This window comes from Bicyclus anynana, chromosome 1, assembly GCF_947172395.1.
Source record: "Bicyclus anynana chromosome 1, ilBicAnyn1.1, whole genome shotgun sequence".
Taxonomy (NCBI): Eukaryota; Metazoa; Arthropoda; class Insecta; order Lepidoptera; family Nymphalidae; genus Bicyclus; species Bicyclus anynana.
The window spans coordinates 1,389,765-1,417,208 of NC_069083.1; the positions used below are offsets into that span (position 1 = coordinate 1,389,765).

Below are 27,444 nucleotides of genomic sequence, written 5' to 3' on the forward strand. Positions count from 1 at the left end.
GGCTCACTGTTGAGCACGAGTCTCCTCTCAGAATGAGGGGTTAAAATAATAGTCCACGCTGGCGCAATATGGATTCACACTTTGATAGACTTCACACACGTAGAGAATTGAGAAAATTCTCAGATAAGATTCCCCATGATGTTTTTCCTTCACTGTTTGAGGCACGTATTTAATTTCTTAAAAGTTGGAAGTCGTATTAAAACCTACGCCCTCCGAATCGAATCTTCTCTTTTGATCTCCCTTGAAAAAAAAATGGTAAAGAAATTAAACTTTCGTATCGTTAGTTTGTAGGCTCCTAAGTATGATATCCATTAAAAATAATCGGTGATGCAGTTAAATTGGAAAGTGCTAATCTAGATGAATTATGACAGCTGCACCGACCCATTTCTCTTCACTTTCTGCTGCACGATTTGGAAAGATATTTTGCAATCACGCAAGCAGCTATCTCAAAGAAATATGATCTGTTGAATTTCCCCTGAATGAATTTTTTTATAAGTATCCTTTGATACTTATAAATTGTCGTTAAAATGTCGTTAATTTTTATGTTTTGTATAAATAATATAAAATTGAAAATTTTGAAAAAACCCCCGAAGGTCATGACTTTAAGTACACTCAATCGAGTCATCAAAATTCTCTTTCAGTGCGCTTTCATTTGAGACCCCACTGAGTTCGATTGACTCTAAGAGTCTAGATGCTACCTCGCGAACCTTGCGTCCTTACTAACAGACTTTAGGTACTGTTTAAAAGTGTTTGTTTTGTATTGTACGTTAGCAAAGTAGTCTTTGGATTATCTTTTAACCTAACTTTCATTATCGTTTAACTTCTACCTCGATTTTTCTTCGTTCCTGATTTGTACTGCAAAGATACGCAATTACCTATACAACGAGGTCACTATACGTGAAAAGCTCGTTTTTCCGTAATCTACATCTTTACTTCAAGCATGATAACAGTGAAGCGCCATATGATATCTAAGTAGGTATATTATTATTATAACGAGGTAAAGTTTGTGGTATTGTGGGACTAATCTCTGGATCTACTGATCTCTTATATTTATTTTATATTTAATCCCCGTAAACTCACGCAAACGTGAACTACGCGGGTGTAACCGCAGGGCCTTGGCAAAAATGTACTGAAAATGTACTGTAAGAAGGTGTATTCCATTTTTTTTTTAAATTGTACATAGTGCATACCATAACTAAACACCCTGTCACTGCCACTAGCTACTACCGAATATAGAAAATGACATTATGCATTCCAGCGCGAAGACGACGCGTCGGACTGGGAGGAGGGCGAGGCGACGGATGATGCACTGGAGGTGCCGCGGCGCGTGCCCTTCCCGGAGTACGGCGGCGACATTGTGCACGCGACAGGTGACATTCTATACTATGGCTAGTAGAAAAGAAAAGGAACACTTATGATGACATATCGAAAACTGCTTGACATACAAAGATAAAAGGCAGGGAGGTAGTTTATAGTTAGTAGATTTTACGACAGGTCCAGATTAAGGTTTTTTTTTTCTTTACAAGTTAGCCCTTAACTACAATCTCACCTGATGGTAAGTGATGATGCAGTCTAAGATAGCGGGCTAACTTGTAAGGAGGAGGATGAAAATCCACACCCCGGTTTCTACACGGCATCGTACCGGAACGCTAAATCTCTTACGTACGTACGGCGGTACGTCTTTGCCGGTAGGGTGGTAACTAGCCAGATTAAGGAGGCCTAAAACCTCTTGACCATCTCCACGAGGACGAAGTCGCAGGCATCCGCTGGTTTGATAATCGAGTAGATATTCTAATAGCCTTACTGGCAAACGCCCGCGTTTATTTTCGTATATAACCTTTATCACAATCATAACGATGTTTGCATTTCCTTTACAGATAATGATTATCGTGAATTCGATGAAGTTTCTGGCAGCGATATACAAGCAGCGGATGGGTCATGGGAAGAAAATTGGCTTTTCCAAAAGAAGAAGATCAAGAACATTCAATCGGCCCCAGTTCCTATGCTTGTGCCCAATTCTAACACGCAATACAGGGCTCTAATTGGCGATAGAGATGCTGAGGACACCACAGATTTATCTGATAACGCCAGTGACGCAGATGAGCAGGAAGTAGAATATAAGAGTGACGCCAAAAAAGTTTTAGATTCTAAACATGTTATTGGAGGTAAACCGAAAGTCGATGAAGTATTAGACTTTGAACCCGATAGCCTCACAATACTTGACGAATCACAAAATATAGAAGCTTACAATGAAAAAGTTTTGAACGAAGACACCGTTGACTCTAAAGAGCCCTATCTAGAAGTTACGAATGATATTACAAACGGTAACATAGTTAATGAAATCCACAATGATAATCACGATTCTATATTATTACTTGACGTAGATAGTGGACCACTATCTAAAACAGAGTTTAATTTGAAGGAAGAGATACACAGGTCTATTATGAATGGACATGGAAATTATTCAGACGATACTAATATCAATGGCAATTTGAGCGAGGAGAATGATCAAAAACCGTTAGTCGCATATGAAAAAGGTATGAATTTGTTACTAATATTGCTTAAAAGTGCGTAAAGTAAAGTTCGTGATATTATCAATCAAGCAACAGTAAATTTCATTAAAATATGACGTCATACGTATATTGGTAGCTTAACTAGGAAATAACAAATGATGTTGATTGATGCAATTTTTATTCATGAATCTAAGGAAATACACACTATAGTAATTATTGCAATAAAAGCCTTTTAATGACTGTTTCAGGAACTACAAACACACTTAGTCGTTTCGAACGTGAGAAAGACTACGAGGAAACTGTGACAGTTCCGGTACAAAGGTACGCAGATAGTCTTCGCAGGAAACATTTCGAAGAGCCTCAACAGTAAGTAATCTCTACTATAACACATTTTTCAAGTAATAATGTGATGTATTTTCCAAGTAATAAAATCATAAACTTCATCTATTTACAATTTTAGCTGTAATATTATAAAAACAAAAGTTTATGTGTGTATGTTTGTAATCTACACTTCCATGCCGCAACTAAAAAGAAAGAAAAAACGTTTTGTTCTATAATTAAAACTACTGAACATATTTGAAATAGACAAACTTCATGATTTCCCGCAGAATTTGTCAAAAACTAAATTTCACGCGGACAAATTCACTATTATTCAATAACAATTATTGTAATCATTATATTCCCAAGCAATGGCTCCATCTCAATAAGACACATTGACAATTGACTCTGATTTCAGATGTTCTACTCCTAAAGATGAGGAGAACGACTTAATACCAGGTAAGAAACTAATCACAATTTCACTGTATCAGACTTTCTATCTATCTTGGAACTAAAATCAAAAGATGTTACTTATCGATATCAGCAGATTACTGGTTATTTGTCCAGTCAATAGATCGCAAAAACTGACAAACACGCGCGATTCTCGCAAATCTCTGCACGAAAAAAGACAGAGATTGCTTAATTCCTCTAACTAAGTACAATCGGATAAATTAAATCATTTAGATCACGAATCTTAGCACGATAGTAGTTAATTTGAAGGAATTAGGCGATCTGATATTACTAGCAATTATATTGCAGCATGCAATAATTGCTCAATTAACATTGAATTTCAATTTTAGGCTCGATAGCGTACAGGGAGCGCAAAAAGTGGTTAAATTACGTCGATATGCCGAACAATCCGTATTCACCAGAAGCGATCAAAAGGAGACTAACAGCAAAAAGCACTTCATCGCTTTTTGACTCGTTAACAACGAATAAAGATAGAGATATTGAGAAATTATCATCCTGCGAGGACGTTTCAGCAAAACACGAAACCGAAAATAATAATACGAAAGAAACAGTGGATAAAAGACAATTAAAAACTAGCCTGAGTACAGATGAAGTCATTATGAACAATAGAAGATCTATGAGTCCATCCCCTAAGATTTTAAGAAATGTAATGTCAGAAGATCTTCCACATTATAAACGGTTAGTAATTCATGTAGGAAATGTTATAAACTCTTAGTTAAGAAGTTATTTTCCGTTTAGTGAATTCGATCGTTATTAAGAATTTTCATAACGAGGAAATATTTACACATCAATATAAATTTTCCTAGAAAACGTCCTTGAAAGATTAAACGGTCGATTATAATCAAATTAGTAACAGCCACTGGTTTTTCGATAACAGAAATGCATATAGATACAAATGGAAATATAAATATATTTTGTAATTACATTATGTATTGCAATCTAAATCTAATCAATAGTAATAATTGTTGTTTAATATATTATTATGTTGTGTGTGTGTGTGCGTAAAATCTTCATTAGATAAATAACAAGACACACTGTTTACAAAGTGTATTTATAACTAAATTAGTCCATAATGGCAAGCGTCTACTGATCCACATGGTACGTACCGGACGCATCGCATCAAACGGATTTTTAATTTTACACTACATAAAATTCATTCAATGCGATCCGTACGATGCGGAGCAGTGGACGCACTTGTATAACTTTCTATACAAAAAGTACTAAAATCACTTTGATGCGATGCGTCCGATACGTCCAATGCTGATCAGTGGATGCCTGCTATAAAAAGACATCTTTTTAAGGACCAATTTCACCCTGCCCTTATTTCAACGTCATTAATTTCAGATACGATCGAGACTATTACATAAAAGAGGCGAGATCATCCTCCGGCGAACGCAAAGGCAAAAGCAGTATCAGCAGCTCGTGTTCCCTCTCTAACTCTATAAACAAATCGACGAGTTTAGACAATTTCGATAGAGAGTTCGCCTCGCCTGTAAGTGCCAGCAGCTCGTTGAGCGACCTCGAGGCGGCGGCCTTACACCAGAGTCTGACCCGCCTAGTCCTCAGTCCTCGACACGCGAGCCCCAACTTCGCTATCAACCCCATATTTGAAAACCCTGACAGTAACACACTTGACGATGGAAATGACGCTCCCAATTCCACCCCAAACGTAATACATAAACACGGAGATAACAATTTTAAAGAAAATGAGGATATCCTTAGACTTAAGATCCCGCAAAAGCCCGAGATAACAGAAGACCTTTTCGAAACGTACACAGACGTTAGGCGTAGTGGTACGCTGAGAAGCGATGACTTTTACGTGCGTCCGAAAAGAAGGGCAGGCCTTAATTTCACTTTCGGCGGAAGCGTAAGGTTAAGCAAAGGCTTTCATAGAGATCTATGGTGATTTGTTAGCTCCAATTAATAAGAATAGTTAATCCACCCTTCTCGAAATCACAGTTAATACCGATACTTCATTTGACGAATCTCCTACTATGTCTAGTACATACATAGCCAATTAAATTTAGTGATTTATTCTATTCAACTCATTCATTTCATTCAGGAACGATTATGGTGAAAGGATTTTATACTTAAAGCAATTTAAAAATATTTTCGTTTTCAACACTAAACCTGCCTGCTGAGTGTTTGAAGTTGGCATGATTTTTTTTAATTTGACTGACTAACAGCACTCTGCACTTTTAAAATAAAAATATATATAACGACTAGAACTGCACTCATAGTTTTGTGTCCTTTTATTAAAGTTTTCAGTTCTATAACAACAAGTAATCCTCCAAGAAGTTAGTGGTGAGTGTTGTAAGTTTTTGACGGAAGAATCGACTAACAATTCACCGCAGCTTGTCATGAAACTAACAAATCGTATCGGATCTTTCCTATCACAGCATCACTTCAGCCATACACGCCACTAAGAACCTAAATATTAACAATGCAACAATCACCATTGCCTTGCTCTATTAACGTCACAAACACTATCTATTTACTTCTATCTCCGGATTTATATGTATAATGTTAATAACAAACTGTGTTTAATAAACTATCAATGCTTGCTGATATTTCTATTGTCAGGTATATTTATGGCAACAATATACTTATTTGAATATATCTTGGAAATTGTACATAAAAAGTAAATTACATACTTTTTATCTGCAATCATAATGTCTCTCTTGGACAATTCCCTGAATAGCATCCGTAAACACATGACTTGTGAGTTATATTTGGAAACCTAGTCGACTCTAAGAAGCTTCTAAAACTATAAATACGAATTTAGGCTTAGTATACAGAAATATCAATGCTAGATAATCATGAAACAATCATACTTTCAGGGACTTCTGATACAACAATTCAATACAATAGCCACCAACCAGCAATACTTGAATTTCGACAATAAAAACAAAGAGCAAATATCTATAACAACCATGCCCGGAGAATATAATAACGAGGTAATAATAGACTACGAAGACGCCAATGAACATGCGCTATTCGTAAAACCTACATATACAGATGACGATACCGATCAGAAATTCGAAGAAATTTTACAAACAGCTTACAGTACAGATAAATTTGCAGTAACTACAGATAAAATAATTGATGAATCTGATAAATCACCAACAAGTTTCGAAAATTCTTTAAGTTCCAGCAGCGTAGAGGATTCCATTAAAATATACAATGTACAGACCGGTGAGATTGTGAAATGTACGCCAGAAGATAAGCTATCAAGGCGATACGCGGCTGACAAAAATGACAATATCAATATACCTGATAACAATTCGGGAGGCACCATTGATATCGTGAACAGGCTAAGCGAAAGTGAAAACAGTGATGCTACAGACGCCGTGGAAACAGATAGTTTTAAAGAAGCGCCAGTCAAAAGTGAAATAGATGATTTGCCGACAGAACTACCGAATGTGAGGGAATTGGCCAAGAAATTTGTCAGCATGGAAAGCCTCAATGAGCCGGTCAAGGTGAGTACTATGAATTTTAAGTAGGTAAATCAACACTATAAGGCCCATAAGTTTTCTGCAAACGTGAATAATTTGCTTGAATTTTTATCAATCTTGTTTGTTGATGATAAACAATTTTGAGAGAGATGCGTGTAATCTTTACTGAATCATTACGTTGTTCAGATGAGATACGAGTATTACAATTTACAATATAATTATTTAAAAATCGGTCTTTTATTTTGGATCTACCTTGTAGGTACATTGGAATTCATGGATTCGATTTCGTGCTATGCTAAGTTGTTTGTTAACGTCACAGTTTATATTAAACAAGTGGGTACGACAATAGTCAACGGGGCGAGGATCGAACGGAGCGGTCGGATTTATCCCTCGGTGATAAATCCGACCGCTCTTGCCGTTGAGCTATTGAGGCTCTATAAGATGGATGAATGTATTTTTTTCTTTAAGTTTAATCGATTTCTGCCGTTGCAATTTTGTGATATATGTTTGGTTTATTTCACATCTTATTCACCAGGGGGTGTAACTCAGTGGTAGAGTGTCTGCTTCGCATGCTGAAAGTCCTGGGTTCAAATCCCAGCACCTCCACTCTAAAATGACTTTTTATATTTGTTTTTATTTTTAAATTTTAGGTATGAATATTTAATAACACTAATTACCAGAAATATAATTTTAAATTTCGCATTTTTTGATTATGAAACTTAATTTTTATTTGCAACAATCACAAATTTTAAGCATTCATTTAAGCCGACTCCCGCCGGGCTGCCTTTGAAAATCCATGCATATATTGTTGTACTGTATTTAGATATTATGAGAAACCGGAGTTTGTATCACACTGTATGAATTTCATTTTCTTCGGGGCTTACCTTCATCAAAATCCCATTCTTCGCCACTGGTAGGTACCTATACTGCCGCTACTTAAATGATTATCCTTTCAGGTACCACAACCTTCAATAAAACGTCACAAAAGCAAAGAGAACATATTCAGTTCAGACTACAAAGAGAAGCCGGGCAACAAACTGCAGTATATGCACAGTCTCACAGCCAGGAGTATCTCCAGGGAATTCCGGGAGGAACTGAAGCTGTCCATGCCGACACCGCTCACTGTCCCCGGGGGCGCCAAGGATATACCCGAGGGTGAGGAGGTGACCAGGGAATCCAGCAGGCCAGGCAGCCCGGTGCCTGAACCGGGAACGATAAAATCTAAATTGGCGTTTTTCGAAAGCTTAAAATCGAAATTCAGTAGTAAATAACCTATCTGTGGTATTCACTAATTGGCTTACTTTCAGAAAATTAAAAAAAAACACTAAACTTGTATGATATTTATTTTAATGTTTTAAATCAATCAATGCAGTTGTAAATATCAAACAGGTCTGATTTAACTTGATTGATATTTATTTTAATGTTTTAAATCAGTTGTAAATATCAAACAGGTCCGATTTTTTAAAATCAAAGAATATATTATAATGTTTTTAATATGATTAATATTCTCGGTCCTTTACAATGATTAATATTCTCGGTCATTTCCAATTAATCAAAAAGAGTTGATACAACACTAGCCAACTAGTCGAACTTATGATCTTGGTGCCGAGTTCAACCCCTTTAACGTGGAGGTTAAATTTCTCCTTGGAAAAGCACCAAGTCAGTGAATAACACACCATTATGTATAATCAAGTTCGTTATTGATTTGCTTCTTCAAAAATCATAAAACAAAAGGACAATTTAGCCCTTTGGGAAGGTTAATTGTCGGTACTAGATAAATAGGTTGAGCTAATTTTAAAATTTGTCAGTTCAGTGTCATTCTCACGGTTAAGGTAAAATAGTTAATCATCTTTTCTTTATATGGTGTAAAGTTTTAGTTATTTATTATATGTGACTACAATTTATTTACCATTCTGTAAATGAGTTGCGTAGTTTAAAAATCATCGACAATTTGTTGAAGGATCCGAAAGTGCCGGTTTTCAGATTTTAAATTAGGTAAATAAAGAAAGTAGTTTCACCGTTATTCTGAATGGGGATGATGACTAGGTTTGAATATATTGATTTTTATGATACATTCGGGTAAATAGGGTCAATGTTAACTAGTTTATACATAAAAAGCAAAGATTGTCTGGATATTTGCAAAATAAATGAGATTATAAAATTTCAAAAACTATTAAAAATATTTTATCGTAATTAGATGAAAATTCATACAGTTTTAGCTTCCTTACATTAAATGTGACATTTTTTAATATATGAACTAGGAGCATAAACGCACAAATAACAAAGATATTAGTAATTTTGTTTGAACGCGCATACAAATCTAACGATCATTACATTGCCTATGACGTCATTATTTCGAGCCATTTTGTATGGAGCGTTTTTCAGGGATCCGCGGCAGCGCCGCAAATCTGACTCTTTAAATCCCTGTAGCTCCGAAAGTAATGATCGCAGATACCCTGTTCCTTTTACAAAATTGCTTTGCTATTAGTATACTCTTAATTTATATACACTTTAAAAAACTGTCATCATCCCTATTGTTTTAAGGCAAAATGACCAATTACGAAATAGTTTATAAAATAAAGGCAACTTTTAAATGGGGACATGCGAGTACGTATAATAGAGTGATTTTTATTATAGAGATTTGTGTAATTTAAAAAATTACACAAATCTCACAAATTACAAAAATTACAACAAATTACACAAAATTACACAAATTACAAAATATAACAGTGGAGTGAAGAATTGACATATATGTTTATATGTAATTGAAAATCTCTCAAGGGCTCTAACGCAAACTCAAACCGATTTTAATGGTTGGGTGAATGTATAAATAATTTATATAAAAAAATAGTAAGCCTGTAAATCAAATGAGTATGTACTTGGTGTCCTTTGAGTTAAATAACTTAAAATAAATTAATATTATGTAATTAAAAAAATACATGGTCACAACCCACACTATTATTTATATTAAATAGATTATAGATTCATAATCATTAGTTTACTGTGTAAATATTTAGTGCCATTGTAATAATCATTTTAAAGCTAAAGCCAAAGTTGTACATAGGACATTATTGTAGCTGTAATATAATCGTATACAGAGGTTGTGTGTACAATCATAGAATAGAACTATAATGAATCAGCTGATCGCATATTGTGAGAGAAGCAAACGCATTTTCATATCACAGCATGACGTCATCAAAGCCAAGTTACACATCAATCATTTTTCTACAAACGCTAACACTTTGAAAACTTAAAAATCTTTGGGAATGACATTCATTCAGGGGCGTAGGCTACCGCCGTATAAGCCATATCAATGAACTCCCGGACTACAGGGGTCCCTTAGGTGTAAATGCAAAAATAGTAAAATGTAGTATGTATGTAATCTACAATCTCCTTTTTTCCCTGGCTAAGAGTGAGTTCAAAAGTTAGAAACAACCTATTAAGCGAGCATTTTTGTTTCTTTTGTGAGAAATCTTTACCCATCATTTGGATCTGATTGTTATGTTGGCACACACCTCCACAAGTGGGCTTACAAGTAAAGTATAATTAAAATCAACACTATTCTAAAACGTCAGTCAGCCAAGTCTTAGAAATATGAATCCGCTTAAAGCGGTTGCTCCATTCGCTCTACGCTACCATAAACGCACGAACGGCCATATTGAATTTAACGATGACGTCATATTGATAAAGTAACTGCGTTATTTGCTTCTCGTACCCGGCCGGCGAGTGCAATCAGCTTATATGGAAATTGTTTTAATGCAATAATTATAATAAATCATTAAGTATATGAGTACGATTGTTGGTGTGCACAAAACTTAACTAAATTGTCTTGATCCACTTGATTCTTGAATAGAAAACTAAAATGTATATATTGATATGGAAATTATTATTTATTGTTAAAGATAACAAGTCTTTACCTAAACATTTTGAAGGAGTTATTAATAGTCTTGGAATTCTCGCGACTGTCTGAGAATACTTCCAGCTAATAGTTTTGTTAAATTCGCGAGTATATCAAGACAGTCAAGTAATTATTAAATTTGGTAAACTTAATCGAAGTATTGTGTACACCTTGCATACTGTGACGAAGTGAATGTGATAATGGGCATATTAATACTTGTTAGCTATTAAATTGTTTTAAATCTTTAATTGTATTTTCTGATTTGACCTATATCTTATGCAAAGACAATATTTTTATGTAAAATTAGGTTGAGGTATTTATATAAATATTGCCCTTAAAATATATATTGTTTTGGATGAGGTTGAATAAATTTCTTTCCAGATATTTGATGGAAATGTGAATAAATAAAACTTTTAAGGAAAAATAGACTTATTTTATTTGCATCCATAAAATTAAGTCCGCCAGAAATATTTACAATAATTAAATATATTTATAATGTAGATACAGGAAAATTTTTGACTATAAAAATAATTACTAAATAATACTATGTAAATAATTTTGACCAAAAGCACATCACACAAACATTTGTTTTTTTATACTTTGAGCTTTAATTTATATATTTTTATAAAATTATTAGCTGAATAGCCTTCTGTCACAGGAGTTTATAACTCTTGAAAGAAAAGCCTTTAATTAATTGTTACCGATTGATGGTACCAAACTAAACTATATTTTTTTTATCCAGGAAATTACTACCACCATGATTTCTGCAGCATTGACTCACTATTTGAATGGTACACTGAGATACATAATATGCCTGCAGGTGGGACCTATGTGGTCATGATTATATTCTGTTACCCTTAGTAATTAATACTATAAAAAAATAAGTAATATAGAAATAATACATTCCTATAAACTAAGGTCTTAGAAAGATATAAAAGATATAATAAATACTGTTTTAGAGTCTTTTAGCAGTTTAAGAGTCAGTAATAAATACCCAAGGTCTTGTGATAAGGTATCTTCTCCATTTCCTTTGCATGCTTCCTCCTATAACACCAAAGATAGTAGTCTAGGAGACTGGAATTAGGAACCTCTATGTTTATATTGTCTCTGGTTATACTCTCTTGTAAGCTTTGCTTTAGTAACTCTATGGTGTGGATGGAACAGCCCCGGATTTCAACCTCTTCTTGCGAACCACTTGGTAGAAGTATGTCTGGAATAGTTGAAAAGAACAGTTACAGTAAATGGTACAGGAAAGAACTAAACAGCCTGCAGAGTATCAAGGTACACATCCTAAAGTTTGCTGCCCAGTAAGCATAGGAGTATGCGGTGCCTACCGGACAGTCTCCACAGAAGCAGTGCTGGTCATAGCAGGACTGGTCCCGATAGATAAGCTAGTAAAAGAACGGGCCCTATTGTTCGAAAAGAGAGATCAAAATCCCCATGAAACACGTGAGAACACCTTGAAGGAGTGGGAGAGAGAATGGTCGGGTGCAGGGAAGGGAAGCTGGACCCGCGAATTAATCCCTGATTTAAAGGCCTGGCTACATAGGAAGCATGGGGAGGTAGACCGCTGGCTTACACAAGCTCTCAGTGGACACGGGGTGTTTAATACCTACCTCTTCGCTATTGGTAAGGCGCCACATGAAAAATGTTACTTCTGCGGAGAAGAGGACAATCCGAGGCATGCTCTCTTTGAATGCCCGGGATGTGCAGACGTGACAGCAGAAGCACAGGAAACAGGGGAGTTTAATGCGCAAACTCTTGTTGCTCGCATGTTGGAGAGCGAAAACGAGTGGCACAAATGCGCTAACACGCTCCGAACAATAATGGTTCGGAGGGAAACGAGAGAAAGACAAGAGAAAAAGGGATGCGAGGAATGATAACTAATCGGTCAGCACGAAGTAATGCTACGCGGTTCCGTGCTGACCCAGGAGTTGTGGGGGGTTATTTTTAGTCCGTGCGAGTCGGACATGCCCTGCCTGACGGCAGAAGTCCGTAGGGATTTTTTTCCTCCCCGCTAAGAAAAAAAAAAAAAAAAAAAAAAAAAAAAAAAGCATAGGATATACAGTGCACTCCAGGAAATAATCAACTTTGTTTGTCCTACAAATTGCTTTGCCGTTTGTCATTGCGACAAAAAGTTTTTTGATTGTGCAACTATTGATTAACATTATTAGTATATTGAGAACCAAAAGCTGGACAATCAAAAATCTATATCATTGTCTTATCTATAAGCGGGTAGTTAAATAAATATCATAAAATATGCAGTGCTATTAAACCTGTTATTGCTTAATGTACCTGAATTTTACAATCCTTTGAACCAAACGCAGCAATGATGATTGGCAGCTCAGTTACAAAGTTGAGTTTCCTTACCTTTCTTTAGTTTGTCCATCAGCTCGTCACTGTAGCTCATAGCACCAAAATAAACTAGAACTTGCGGCACTCTGTAGTCCGCAAACATTGTCAGTTTGTCTATATCATGAAACTCGCCACACCCATTGTTTTCCAGAACATTCCATAAATCGGCAACCAATATCTGTGCTCTTTTATAAAAAGAAACCTTACTGCCTTGATATAGAGCTTCATCTCGAAAACAAGGAAAATTTTCAACAACAATCTCTAATAGTTTAATTGCTGATTTATTGGCTTCTTTTACACATGTTTCAAATGTTTTATTATATTTTTCTATTAGTATAGTACCAACTTCATGTAATATTGCTATTCTTTGACTGAACAGAGGTATTTCTGCTGATGTATCACCCCTGAATATGTGCTTCAGTTCCTTTTCCTTTATATTGTAATAGTATTCAGGGTTTGTGATATCATACCCTTCCTGAAAAACAAATTATATATTGATTAGTATTCAGTTGTAGTATTTGTAAAGTAATTTAAAACAATCAATACACAATTATTAATTTACATAATAAATAAATACTACAGTTATAAGTTATTGAAAATGTTAAGGTTAAAGCAATCTAACCAGTACTTGGTGTACCATTCCAGTAATCAGTCACTACATTGTTTTTCATCATATTTTGTTTCTTTTTTGCAATCATTTAACATTGTGTTTTCAATGAAATAACCTTAACTGCATAATTTTACATTAGAGAGACAAATATCTTAGCATTCCATGGATTCACTGTGCAGGTGCCGGGTCCATCGCATGGTAGAGACAAAAACACCAAGCAAAGTCCAGGACTTGTGACTACTGGATGCAGGGTTAAGGAATTCCTTGACGATCCATCAACACTCCCTTTTCTGCTCGTGTTGTTCTGCCTACCTATCCAAATTTGGTAAGATCCTATCAGAGCAGCTTTGGATACTCGTTCTAATATAGAACTAGCTGCACTTCTAGAGAGGCCAAGGTCTTTAAGCAAGTAATTGATTATTTCAAGAAAATTAAGTAAATACCAGTTTTTTGTTAAAATAACGTTACTACCTGCTGCTACAACTACTATACCATACTTTGCGTAAAATTACGATAATTGTGTAATTTCGTTGAAAACACAATGTTAGATGATTGCAAAAGCGTAAATACAATGAAAAATAACGTCCTTTGTTACTAGTGATTACTTGAATGGTACACCGAATTACATATTAATATAAAAAGGTAAGTTTTGATTGTTTGTTTATTAGGAATAGGCTTCAGAATAACTGGACTTCTTTTAAAAAATTCTTTCAGCATTGGATACCTACTTTATCAACAAGTAACATAGGTAATATTTTATTTCCATATTCCCATGAGAAAGGATATGCAGGTGAAACTGCTGTCACTGAAGTTATGCTTATAAATACCTTTAATGCTCTATGCAAAGCTGCCTCTAGAGCATAGTATCCAGTATATCCATTAACAGTCCACTGCTCCTCTTTACTGCGTGACCAGAAACAGAAGTTGAGAGCATCAGCGACAAACACCCAGTCAACTGCACGTGGGTGTTCTCTGTCAGGGTGTATGCTGTCTGCATCAGTTTCAGGCAATTGGAGCTTGTTGTCTATTAGAGATGAGAGAATCTGAAATATGTGAAATGCAATGATAGAGTGTGAAAGATAGGGGGTTGAAAGAATTTTTAAGCTACATAATTATTTTTATAAAAAACATTTGCCATATTTTATGACAACACCCGTGTATGTGCATGTATTGTCTTATAAACGATATGGACTACATTCGGTCCTCCAGAAATACAAGCAAGTATACTTTGGTTAACTAATTGTACCAGCTCAAAAAAATGGTGAACTATATCAGGTCTCGTGACGAGGACATACATACTATATGTGAAATAAAAGATAACAGGATATCTCATATTTTCAATAGCTTAACCATATCTAAAATAATATGTACCTCCTTGCATAGTATTTCTATTCCCTCTTGGTGAATTTTTACGTAATGGGAGTGTTCGCAGATGAATTTTGCTGACAGAACAGGAGGTAAGACATCTTCACGAATCATGTTTTTTATAATTATACAAAATTATGATAAATCAACATCAAGTACGAGAAAAGAAACCAGATAAACACAGATCACTAACCATAGAGTACATTGAATATAGGGTATAGAGTCCTCAGATGCCATCTCCGCTTAGCGCCATCATGTGAGCAGATAGAGAACTACACCAATTATAATATATACCATTATGTATAAAATGAGCGTCGAATTACGTATATATCCATAGAGACATAAACATAATGTTTACCTACTAGTATTAACTGTTCTTTAATTCTATTATTTTATTTAGGAATTCGGATACAAATAATAAAAACACAAATGGGATACATATAATTATTTATTGTTTCTCCTTTTGTGAACATAAACAACTCCGTCTCTTTGAATAGAGTCATCTTCGTCAAAACCTCTAGTAGTAACGCTTAACAATATATTTGTTGACTTACACCGATCAAATGTAAAAAATCTGCAGGAAAAAATAAAAAAGAACTCTACTAAATCTCAAGACAAGACATATATAACAGAGTTCTCAGAATCCAAAGTAAAGCACAGGTGTTTAGATATGATGGAACTTGGAATTAGAATAAAATTCTCGTGCAAATCTTTAAACATAAACGTGTATTCCTCAAGGTGAAAAATTAAAAGTGAAGTTTACATTACAAAGGTTATAATTAACACTGACAACTGACATATGACGTTTTTTTTTTTTTTTTAAGTTTTAAGTGTTACCCTATTAGTAAAAATGAACATGCCCCCGCACGTTGGAAGCTTGCCTTTCAACCAGACTCTTCTTCGTTTATCAATGGACAAATCTTGCTGAAAGCTCGACGAACAACTCCAGTTGACGTTTTTATATCCGCCACTCTGTTAATGCCATCTGTGCCGGGGTAAACAGCAACCACACGGCCTAATTTCCATTTTAGTGGTGGTAAATGGTCTTCTTTGATTATTACGAGACTGCCCACCTTAAAAACTTCTCGGTTAGACCTCCATTTGCCTCGTTGTTGTAACTCAGCGATGTATTCTTTGCTCCAACGAGTCCAGAAGTGCTGGCGAAGCTGTTCTATTCTTTGGAATCGCGTTAAATAAGATACCGAACTTTCAGTATAGTCAGGAGCTGGGAGTGCCGTCAGTGGTCGACCAATAAGAAAATGACCAGGCGTCAGTGGCATGAGATCATCAGGTTCTGTAGATAGTGGAGTAAGCGGGCGCGAGTTGAGGATAGATTCGATTTGTACCAACACAGTGTAGAGTTCTTCATATGTCAGATTACAATTTCCCAACACTCGTTGCAAATGAAATTTGACAGACTTAACACCAGCCTCCCAGAGACCACCGAAGTGAGGAGCATATGCAGGAATGAAACGAAAATTGATGCCCTCATTAGCTACAGTCTCAGACTATGAATTGCAATTGCTTTTTATAAATTTACTTATTTCATTAAATGCACCTACCATGGACGTTCCGTTATCAGAAAATAAAGTTTTCATTTTTCCGCGGCGACTAATTTGTCTCTTAAGCGCAGCGATAAAATTATTACTGGTTAAGTCTCCCACTAATTCGATATGTACTGCTTTGGTGGCAAAACAAACGAAAATAACTACATACACCTTTACTAACCTACATCCTCTACCTTGACGACTAGCAGACAAAATTGGCCCAGCATAGTCGACACCTACGGAGTTTTCAAAAGGAAACCCACCAGGCTGCAACCGTTTTGAAGGCAGGTTACCCATTAGAGGAGCACCTACTTTGCCTCGCATACGAGTGCATCGGATGCAATTTCGGTAGCATGCTTTAGCCAAATTACGACCGCCTATCGGCCAGTAATGTTCGCGAATGGATGCCAACAAAAGTTGCGGCCCTGCATGCATTAGTCTCTTATGCTCAAAATTAAATAATACCTTTGTAAAATTATGTGTGGACTGTAAGATGATTGGGTATTTTTTATCATAAGAAAAACTGGAATTCTTTAAGCGACCACCCACGCGCATCAATAGGTTTTTATCCATAAAAACATTTAATTTATTTAAAGGGCTATTCTTCGGTAAATTTTTATTGTTTAACAATAAATTATATTCAATAAATGACTCCTTTTGAGAAATTTTAATGATTAAATTCATAGCGTCTTGCAGTTCACTAGTAGTTAAAAAACCTTCTCTGATTTTATGTTTCTTACACTTATTAATAAATCTAAGACAGTAAGCAACGACACGATTTAAGCGGAACAAGTTTGAAAAACGACTTATATCAATTACGCATTTATCGGGTTGAGCATCAACATGCAGTATAATTTCTCTGGTTTCAGGAAGTAAACTTTCATCAGTACATGCGAGATTCATTGGCCAATGATTTTCATCATGCCTTAAGAATTCTGGGCCAGACCACCATAAAGTACAAGCCTCCATTGAGTCTGGGTTTGTACCACGCGATATTAGATCAGCTGGATTTGAATCAGTCGGTACATACCGCCAAGTAGCATTACCGGAAATTTCGCGAATTTCTGCGACACGATTCCTAACAAATGGTTGCAGTTTAATTGGCAACATCTTAAGCCAGCTTAACACTATTGTCGAATCTGTCCAAAAATATGTATACCGTACTTGAATCCTCAGTGATTTCGCCACCTTTTCGTATAATCGCACGCTGGTTAACGCACCGCACAGTTCGAGTCGTGGAATGGTGGTAGGTTTGAGGGGGCTCACTCTGCTTTTGGCTATCAGTAAGCTAGAGAGAATTTCACCGTGAGCGTTTGTGCTTCTAACATATACGCAGCTACCGTAGGCGAGTTGAGAAGCGTCTGAAAAAATATGTAAATCGATGTGCTCGAAATCATTACAAACGACACAACGAGGTATACGCAAATCGTTTAGAATAGATAAACCTTTTGCTATCTCTGCCCAAGCCTTAAATAAATCATGTGGCAATTTCTCATCCCATAACAACTTATGAAGCCATAGCTTCTGCAACATAATTTTCAATGTTATTATGCAGGGAGCAAGTAATCCCAAAGGGTCAAAAATTTGTGAAATAACAGAAAGTATGGATCTTTTAGTAATCTCAGTAGGAATATTACTAGTAATTTTAAATAATAAATTATCAACTAAATTATCCCAGTATAAACCTAAGGTTTTATTACATTCCAAAGAGCCAATGTTTAAGTCAACTGAAGACTGATTTAATTCATCAGACATTAATAGTGTGTTATTTGATTTCCATTTTCGTAGTGGCATACAAGCGGAGGCTAGCTCACTATTTACATTATTTTTAATATCTAAAACCTCCTCGATAGTGTCTGCACCGGTTAACAAATCATCCACGTAGAAATCATGAATGATTATCTCGCTCATCTTTTTATTTTTACAATCTTGGCCTATTTGTTTTAAGCACCTAGTTGCGAGAAAGGGAGCACTAGCCGTACCGTATGTAACCGTGTTGAGTTGATAACACTTCACTGGTTGTGACGGGTCATCACGCCAGAGAATCTGCTGCAGATGCCGGTCATCTGGATGAACTATGACGTTTCGATACATCTTTTAAACATCACCGGCCAAAATGAACCTATGAAATCGAAAACGCAATAGGATAGATAATAAGTCATCCTGAATAGTAGGGCCGACCATAAGTATATTATTTAGAGATAAATTTTTATCTTTGGAACCGCTGCTGGCATTATAAACCACACGCAACTTTGTAGTTGAGCTACTTTCGCGCACGACCCCAAAGTGCGGGATAAAATATCCCAAATTTCGTAAATGATTATCGCACTCCGACATGTGACCTAATTTTAAATACTCAGACATAAATTCACGATACCGTTGGGAATACAAGGTATCCTTATTAAATTTCTTTTCTAGAGAAAAAAGACAACGTTTTGCACGCTGCAATGAATCACCTAAAACATTAGAAGATTGTTTTAAAGGCAACCTCACACAAAATTTACCATCTGGTAATCGTGTTGTATTCTTAACAAAATGTTCCTCACACGCCTGTTCCTCTTCGGAGAATGATGACTTACGGCTAACCTCTTCTAGTTGCCAAAAACGCATTAAAGTCGTTTGGAGATCATCATTACATAATCCATGAGCCTTAGAAGAAACAGTTGTACTAAAATTACATTTAATTGAAGGTAACACATGGTGTGACATGAAGCTGCTATTGATCGGACCAGCTACAATCCAACCTAACCTAGTTTCCCACAACACCGGCTTACCTGGACCAAGAATAATTTTTTGAGAACCTAAAATGTCCCAATAAATATCAGCACCAATAATCATATCAATTTCAGACGGTGTGTGAAACGTAGGATCAGCTAATTTAATTTCACTTGGAATATTTAATTCCAAAATGTTAACACAAGCACTAGGAGTTTGATCCGTAAGCGACGGTAACACAAAACAATGAACACAACTTTTAAAGTTATCTATTAATGATTTAATAGGTACTCGGCACGATTCACTAACATGTGAAGTGGCATTATTAATTCCGAGTACAGATCTACTTATTTGAAAGCGTGGTAAATTCAACTTATTGCATAGCTTACTTGTCATTAGACAAGATGTGCTCCCACTGTCCAATACAACACGCACAGTGTGCTCACGATTATGTGCATCATATACTTTTATTAATGCAGTAGACAGTAGTACATCATGTTGATGTGAAGGGATGCAAGCTGATAACGCAACGCTAGTATTTGACTCACCATGTGGGGATTGTGTTTCAACAGGAGTGTTGGAATCTCGCTTTGCTGTTCTATGAATCAAAAAATTATGTTTACCAGGACAAAAGGTACAACCGCGTTTTTTATGGCACCGATTTGAAAAATGAGTGGGAGAAAAACAGTTAAAACAGACTTTATAGCTGGGTAATAACTTTAATCGTTGATCCACACTTAGATCCAAAAATTGAGGACAACTTGATAACAAGTGGTTTCCTGTACATTTCGGGCACAACTTTGAGGGTGAACCAGTTGGGGATGAATCACTCGACGAAAGTGAAGCACATACTATACTTTTATTAACTTTGGCATTACTATTCATAATTTTATTATTTTTATGACTTTGTTTCATAGACAAATGTTGGTTACACAACAATTCTAACTGTTGACACAAATTTGCACGATTAAGAATAAATTCAGTAAACATTTCTAATGTAATAGGCAGATTCTTATCCAGCCGACCTTTATATTCCTCCCATTCACGGAATGTCTTTGAATCTAACTTGTGAGTCAAGATATAAATTAATAAGGTATCCCAGTTGTCGACTGGCTGACCTAATGACTCCAAAGCCTTTAAGTTTTTAGTAACCTGATCAATGAGAAATTTTAATGCATGTGATGACTCTTTACTAATAGACTCAATGTCAAACAGGGCCGCAACATGGTTTTGAATTAATATTTGCTTGTTGTCAAATCGTTTGCAAAGTAGACTCCAAGCAACAGAATAGTTGTCGGCTGAAAGTGGAACTGATTGTATTAGAAGTGATGCTGTCCCTTCTAAACACCCTTTTAAGTAATGAAATTTATTAATATTATCTATACTGTCATCAGTATGAATAAGGCTAACAAAGCTATCATGAAATTCCAACCAATTCTCATGACTACCGATAAACTTAGGTAATGGAATAGTTGGAAACTTAACCAGGTGACGCTTCTTTGTATAAGAAGAACAAGAAGAATTATGATCACTATTATTATCATTATGTTTTGAATAGTCACTTAGTCTCTGTTGCTCTTTAGACATTAAAGAAAAGTACAACGTTTCAAATTCATTTCTTTCTTCTAATTGAATTGTCATATCATCTACTAAACATTCCAACTTGGTTTGAATTTCATCATAATGTTGGTAAATAATTTCTACCTTACCTAGTCGCAATTGCAATTCATTACTCTGGTACTGGTTTAATGAGTCACATAGGCTGTTAAGGTAGTTGGAAAAGGCAGTTAGGCGTCCCTTGTAACTCGCTCGTTTTTTGATCAATTCCTTTTCTTCTTTGTCCGTCATTCTGGGAAACTGATGTGTCTGAAAGGTGATTAATGTATGAGAAACGAATATCTTAGTGTTCCATGGATTAACTTCACCGTGCGGGTGCGGGTGCCGGGTCCATCAGCATCACGTGGAATCCTTTATCCTCTTGTAAAATCCTTAGTTCCAATTAATTATCAAATCGCTGGATCAGATCCGGCTCGAATATGACCAAAATATGTTTAGATATGATGGAACTTGGAATTAGAATAAAATTCTCGTGCAAATCTTTAAACATAAACGTGTATTCCTCAAGGTGAAAAATTAAAAGTGAAGTTTAATTCAATTCAATTCAATTCTTCTTAATGGCTTTCATTTGTGCCAACTGGGCACGGTTTATCTCGCCAGTGTCGAGTAGATGGAGAAGGCACGAAGGAGATTGTTCAGTGAGAGCTGACAAGTTCAATTTTGAGAATCTACTAGATAGTTACTATTACATAATATTTTTGTTAGTTCCTAACCTATAACAACACAAATAACATATATTAATATTAACAAAATATTTAAAATAATTTACATAGTATAAACATATATTACAATTTAATCTTATTACATTCTACATATTTACATAAAAATCTACAATATGGACTAAACACAAACATTAACAAACATTTAACACTTAAAGGACGAGGGACTTTTGGGGGAAGAATGTCATAGAGAGGATGAAGAAGTCTGGGACAGTTAAAAAGGAGATGAGTAACAGTGCCTTCATCCAAACCACACTCACAGATAGAGTTATCCCTAATCCGGAGCTTGTTTAGATGCACAGGTGTACATGAGTGACCAAGACGCAAACGAGAAATAGTTGTAAGAACCCAACGTTCAGTCATTTTTTGAAAGAAAAACCAGGGACGTCTTGGTATATTTGGTTGGATAGATGAATAATGTTTGCCTTTCACCAATTTTGATTCATTCCAGAAGGACTCCCAAGATCTATCCAGATAAGTTTTAGCCAGGGCAGTCAAGTCTTGCGAAGAATTTTCAAAATACTCAAGGGAGCCAGTAATCACGGCAGCTTTTGCACATGAATCGGCAGTCTCATTTCCAGGGATTCCGGAGTGGCTTGGGATCCAAACAAGCAAGATGGATAGACCTCTTTGATAACTTGACAGCAGAGCTTGCCTGATCTTTAAGATTATGTGAAACCTTGATTTGCTTTTGAATGGGTTTTCTTTAATGGACAATAAACAACTTAATGAGTCTGTAAAAATAACCGTCTGTTGAATGTTATGGGACTGTGCAAACAGGACTGCTTCCAATATAGCAGTGGCTTCTCCTGTGAACACAGAAGACTCGGGAGGACATTTGAATTTTAATATTATCTTATACCTGGGAACCCAACAGGCAGCACCAACACATCCATCTGGGGATAACTTTGATACATCAGTATAAATATGTAGATGATTTGACCAATTTTGATTAATAATGGCTTGAAATTTAATGCTAGTATCTGGGGCTCCTTTAACTAGGCCAAGATCTGTGATGATAGGGGGGTTATATAACAGAGCTTTATATGGCGTGGAAAAAAGTGGGTTATATTGGAATTTTGATATAGGATGAGGGAGGCTATTAAATTTCATGAAGCTGTCTAGTAAATAGGAAGAGGAGTAACGACAGTGGGGAGTGCGGGACAATTGAATTAATTTGGGCCAAAGAGGATGTGATGATAACTGTAACACCTTGCTAACATACCGGTCACAAAGATATTGGCGACGGATAGATAAAGGAGGGTCAACACATTCTACCTGTAAGGCATTAGTGGGGGAAGATTTCATTGCTCCTAGAATAATTCTAAGGCATTTAAATTGAATTTTATTTAATTTTTCGCAACCTGCTTTGTTAAAAGGATCCATAACAAACAAACAGTAATCCATATAGCTTCTAACTAGGGCATTGTATAATAATTTAAGTGAGTAAGGGTGAGCACCCCACCAGACCCCAGCAACTGCTCTTAAAACATTAATGCCCTTTTCACATTTTTTAACCACATATTCACAATGAGCCAATCCGTTCAGTCGATTATCTAAATTAATGCCCAAGAATTTGACATTATCTTCAAGGTTGATTGGTTGACCCTCAATAAAAATTTGGAAGTCAGGGAGGGATCTTTTCCTGGTAAACCTCACTGCCTGACATTTGTCCACTGAGAGGGACAGACCATGGTCAGACAGCCACTGGTTTAGATAATATAAAGCAGAATTTAAGCGACAGGATACTTCTTCTATACTGCCTGAGCTGTGATAGAGGACTATATCATCAGCATATTGCAAAATGTTACAGAAACTATTTACAGACAGTTCAAGATCATGGGTATATATGCTATATAGCAGAGGGCTGAGAACTGAGCCTTGAGGAAGACCTTTCCAGACTAGCCGGGGGGGAAGACAGGAAGACTGGTGTTTAACTAGAATGGATCTGCCAAATAACAGATTACATATGAGATGTACCATCCTCGGAGGAATACTCAGCTTGAGCAGTTTATGCCTGAGCACCGGAAGAAGGACATTGTCATATGCAGAAGCAATATCAAGGAAGACACCCACAAGGTACTCTCCTTTTGTAAAGGCTAACCGAATGTCTGTTGTCAATATGCTGAGGCTGTCTGTAGTACTCATACCCTTCCGAAATCCAAATTGCGAAGAGGGTAGAATATTTCTGCTTTCCACTATCCATTCCAATCTATTTTTAAGCAGGTGTTCCGTCACCTTAGCTAATGTAGATGACAAAGCTATGGGTCTGTAGGAATTTGAATTTAGTGGATCTTTACCAGGTTTGAGTAGGGGAATGACAATTTGGGATTTCCAGGAATCAGGGATAGAACCGGATTCAAAACAATTATTAATAAGACTAAGAAAATAGGATTTAGCTTTGTCATTTAGATTAGTTAGGAAAGAGTAAGGCACGCCATCTTCCCCTGGTGTTGAGTCTTTTAGACCACTGAGAGCCATTTGAAGCTCAGAGAGTGAAAAGGGGGCATCCATTTCATCAGAGGTTGGAGCTGGCGTAGAAGTCAGAAATAAATCCTCATTAGGAATAGAAGGTGGAGCCAGTTTGTTTGCAAAGTTGTTAAGCCAATCGGAGGGATTATTGGAGGTTCTGTCAACATGGTTGAGGGAACGGCGGAATCTTCTAATATTTGTCCATACAATAGAGGAAGGAGAGCGAGGGTTAAGGGATTCACAGAAACGCATCCAACCTAACTTTTTCTTTTTCGATACAACCCTTTTGGCTTTAGCATCAAGTTTTTGGTAGTCTAAAAAATTTTCTAGGGACATACAAGATGAGTATGTCTCCTCTGCATTAGTTCTTTCTCTAAATAAATCGCTGCATTCATCATCCCACCAGGGAGGTGAAAGCATGTGTTTTTTGGGAGGATGTTTTTTAGGGATATGTGAATCAGCCGAACATTTAAGACAATTTAGAAAAGATTCATAACAAATCATAGAATTTCCGTCAATCTCAAGACTTGGCAGAGAGTCAATCATGCAGTCAACCGATTGGGCGTATGCTGCCCAATTGGCTTTTTTAAGTTTATACTTCAAAAGAGGATCATAGTTGGGGATTGGAACGGATCTATTATTTAATGAGATGATAATAGGAAAATGGTCACTGCCATGGGTGGACGGCAGCACTCTCCAATTCATTTGGGAAGCCAGGTTCGAGGAGCAAAGGGTAAGGTCCACTGCTGATTTTGGATTCTGACCAGGGTATACTCGACGTGTAGGAGAACCATCGTTGAGGATGCACAGGTTAACATCGTCCAGTATATCTATCAGCATTGGAGCAAGCCCATCAGTGGCATGACACCCCCACATAGTGTGGTGAGTGTTGAAGTCACCCATGACTATGACCGGACTGGGAAGGGAAGATAGGATAGATTGAATTTCAGGAAAAACAGAAGAAGAAGGGTGAGGAATATACAGAGATACAAAAGAAATATCTAGACATCGAACAGCCACAGCATTAAACTGTTGGCTGTGGGGAGGGAGAGGGATTTGGGAATAAGGAAGGGAGTGCTTCATAAGGAAGGCACTACCAGCACAACCGTCATCTCTGTCGTCCCGCAAGCAGGAGAAACCTGGAACCCGAAAACGAGAACCTGGAATCAGCCATGTTTCCGAGACGGCAATGATGACAGGGTTATGCAGATTTATGAGGGATAATAATTCGTGTTTTTTGGAACATAAGCTTCTACAGTTCCATTGAAGTAGGGTTGTTGGGTCCATTGTTAAGGATTTTAAAGAGTTGGGATAGGTTATGGGCAACGTTGGGCGGTAAAGGGATTTCACTACATGGAGCAATTATATTAACTAGGAACTCGGACAGAATTTCTAGAATTCTGCCCTGGGTGGGAGGGGTATCAACTTGGTCAACATTCAAAGCGCAACCATTTGGGAGGGGTGATGAGCATCCACCAATAATATCTTGGTGGGCTCTTTTGTCATACCCTTTCGCTAAGGGGGCTCGAGGACGCGGGGAACGAAATATAGTTTGTCGATAGGAGGATTTCGGAGAAGGTTGAGGTCTCGGAGGGGTCCTCATAGAGTTAGTAGGAGGGGAATCTTTAGTGATTTCTGAGTATGAGCGACGGACAGGAGGGAACTGAGTTGCCGCCTCCATATACGAGATATTATCTTGAGACATTACTAATTTTATAGACTGTTGGCGTGAGAATTCTGGGCAGTCCTTGTCTATAGCAAAATGTTTTCCTGAGCAGTGTAGGCATGTGGATAGATTTGCAGGTACTGGGCAAGAATCTCCTGAGTGGGGCTGAGCACACCTGTAGCACCTAGGCTTGGACCGGCAAGACAACTTGATGTGGCCAAAACGACAACAGTTTTGGCACTGGATGGTGGGAAATTTATAGATTTCTACTGTGAGTGAAGAATAATAGGAGTATATTCTTTCAGGGAGCATCTGCCCTCTGAAAGTCATAACAACGGTTTGTGTTGGCACCCAGGTGGTAGTACCCTCACTGGTTGTTTTTCTATTCAGCCGTCTGGCTTTCAGTACAATCCCACAACCAGTGGGGAGTTCTAGAGACTCCACAAGCTCATCCATGGACCAGTCCACAGGAACTCCTTTTACAAGACCCATACGAGATACATTATAAGTGGGGATGGTAGCTTTATATTTACAGAGTGTTAGTATTTGGTTATTAAGGAAATCATTGGCTGCTTGTGGAGTTGAAAACTCCACAAGGATTTTGTTACGACCTACATTTTTAACGCCGTCTCTAACAACCGACGTTATTTTATTTTTATGTAAAAATTGGCCGAAAGTAATGGCTCTTATAGAGGCGCCTGATGTTGGGTCTTCGAGTTCCCGGGAAACCTGTACAATGAAAGGACCTTTGTCGTCCACAGAATACAACCTGAGGCCATTGGCGAAGGAAGGATGTATGTATGTGTTTTGGATGGATGGAGAGGATTGAGTATCGTTGGGTTTTTTGGAGGAGGAAGAAGAAACTCCTTCCTCTCCAGGACGTTTTCGTGACCCGATTCCCGGGTCAGGGGGCTTGGGATCTGGATCTATCTCCATGATTTAATAATATTATATTACCAGCACCAGTAGGGTTATTAATAACACAATAATAACTATTTAAACTGTGAAAATATACACAAAAAAACCGAAAAAATCACCGAAGACTCACTAACACGTGCGTTAACCACTTCCTCTAGCGAGAAAAAAAAACAAGTGAAGTTTACATTACAAAGGTTATAATTAACACTGACAACTGACATATGACGTTTATTTTTTTTTTTTAAGTTTTAAGTGTTACCCTATTAGTAAAAATGAACAACAGGTCAAAACGATTTATAACAGTCACCAAAATCACACCAAAAACACTATGAAGAAAGCAGAAGAAATAAAACCGTTTCGTCTACAAAATTAAACAAAATGTCACAAGCCGCACAAGGTTTATTTATAAAACAAGCCGCACAAGGTATATTTTTTTTTAATACCTGGCTTAAGATTACCTCAGAATCCTGCTGGTCAAAGTGCCTTAAAGCGCCATCTATTGAGCAAATAGGGAATTAAGGAGGCATATGCAATTTGTACTGAGGTCGTAATGTACAGACTGATTACACCCTGTCACTAACAAAAATAAACAAATAAATAAAATGTCCACAGATCACCGTCACCCAAGATCACCTGATCACCTGTCATCTTTTATTTTAGAACCACAGATTAGATATTAGCTAGTTTAGAACTTGGAAGTCAACTTTCTCTGCAAGTCTTTTGGTTCTGCTCCTTAATATCGATTCGCCAAAAAATTTAAATTGTTTGAGATTGTATTTTATTTTCAATATAAATCCGGTCACGG

General features: G+C 36.7%; 2 protein-coding genes and 1 non-coding gene across 10 annotated transcripts in view; 2 read left to right on the forward strand and 1 right to left on the reverse strand.

The window, feature by feature from the left end:
• LOC112050963 (uncharacterized) overlaps positions 1-10,182 on the forward strand; it is a 144,232-nt gene extending 134,050 nt beyond the window's left edge. For 6 of the 8 annotated variants that reach the window (XM_052887470.1, XM_052887794.1, XM_052888123.1 and 3 more), the window contains 8 exons: positions 1,259-1,370; positions 1,878-2,537; positions 2,762-2,879; positions 3,250-3,290; positions 3,632-3,980; positions 4,647-4,794; positions 6,143-6,781; positions 7,714-10,182. In XM_052887470.1, coding sequence (XP_052743430.1) covers positions 1,259-1,370; positions 1,878-2,537; positions 2,762-2,879; positions 3,250-3,290; positions 3,632-3,980; positions 4,647-4,794; positions 6,143-6,781; positions 7,714-8,028 — 2,382 coding nt within the window. In that variant the 3' untranslated portion in view covers positions 8,029-10,182. Of the gene's footprint in view, positions 1-1,258; positions 1,371-1,877; positions 2,538-2,761; positions 2,880-3,249; positions 3,291-3,631; positions 3,981-4,646; positions 5,607-6,142; positions 6,782-7,713 lie in introns of those variants that run through there. The other 2 variants (XR_008252118.1, XM_052889496.1) reach the window with 2 other exon arrangements.
• On the forward strand, positions 7,292-7,363 carry Trnaa-cgc (transfer RNA alanine (anticodon CGC)). Its single transcript has one exon. It is a non-coding gene; the product is annotated as a tRNA-Ala (tRNA).
• Positions 10,183-11,073: 891 nt separating the features above from the next.
• LOC112050964 (queuosine salvage protein) lies at positions 11,074-27,252 on the reverse strand. The gene is made up of 5 exons (XM_024089381.2): positions 27,213-27,252; positions 14,992-15,170; positions 14,448-14,663; positions 13,026-13,485; positions 11,074-11,865 (listed from the first exon to the last, which is right to left on the reverse strand). The coding sequence occupies exons 2-5, from the start codon at positions 15,097-15,099 to the stop codon at positions 11,636-11,638; spliced, it is 1,014 nt and encodes a 337-aa protein (XP_023945149.2). The 5' UTR covers positions 15,100-15,170; positions 27,213-27,252; the 3' UTR covers positions 11,074-11,635.
• Positions 27,253-27,444: the final 192 nt, after the last annotated feature.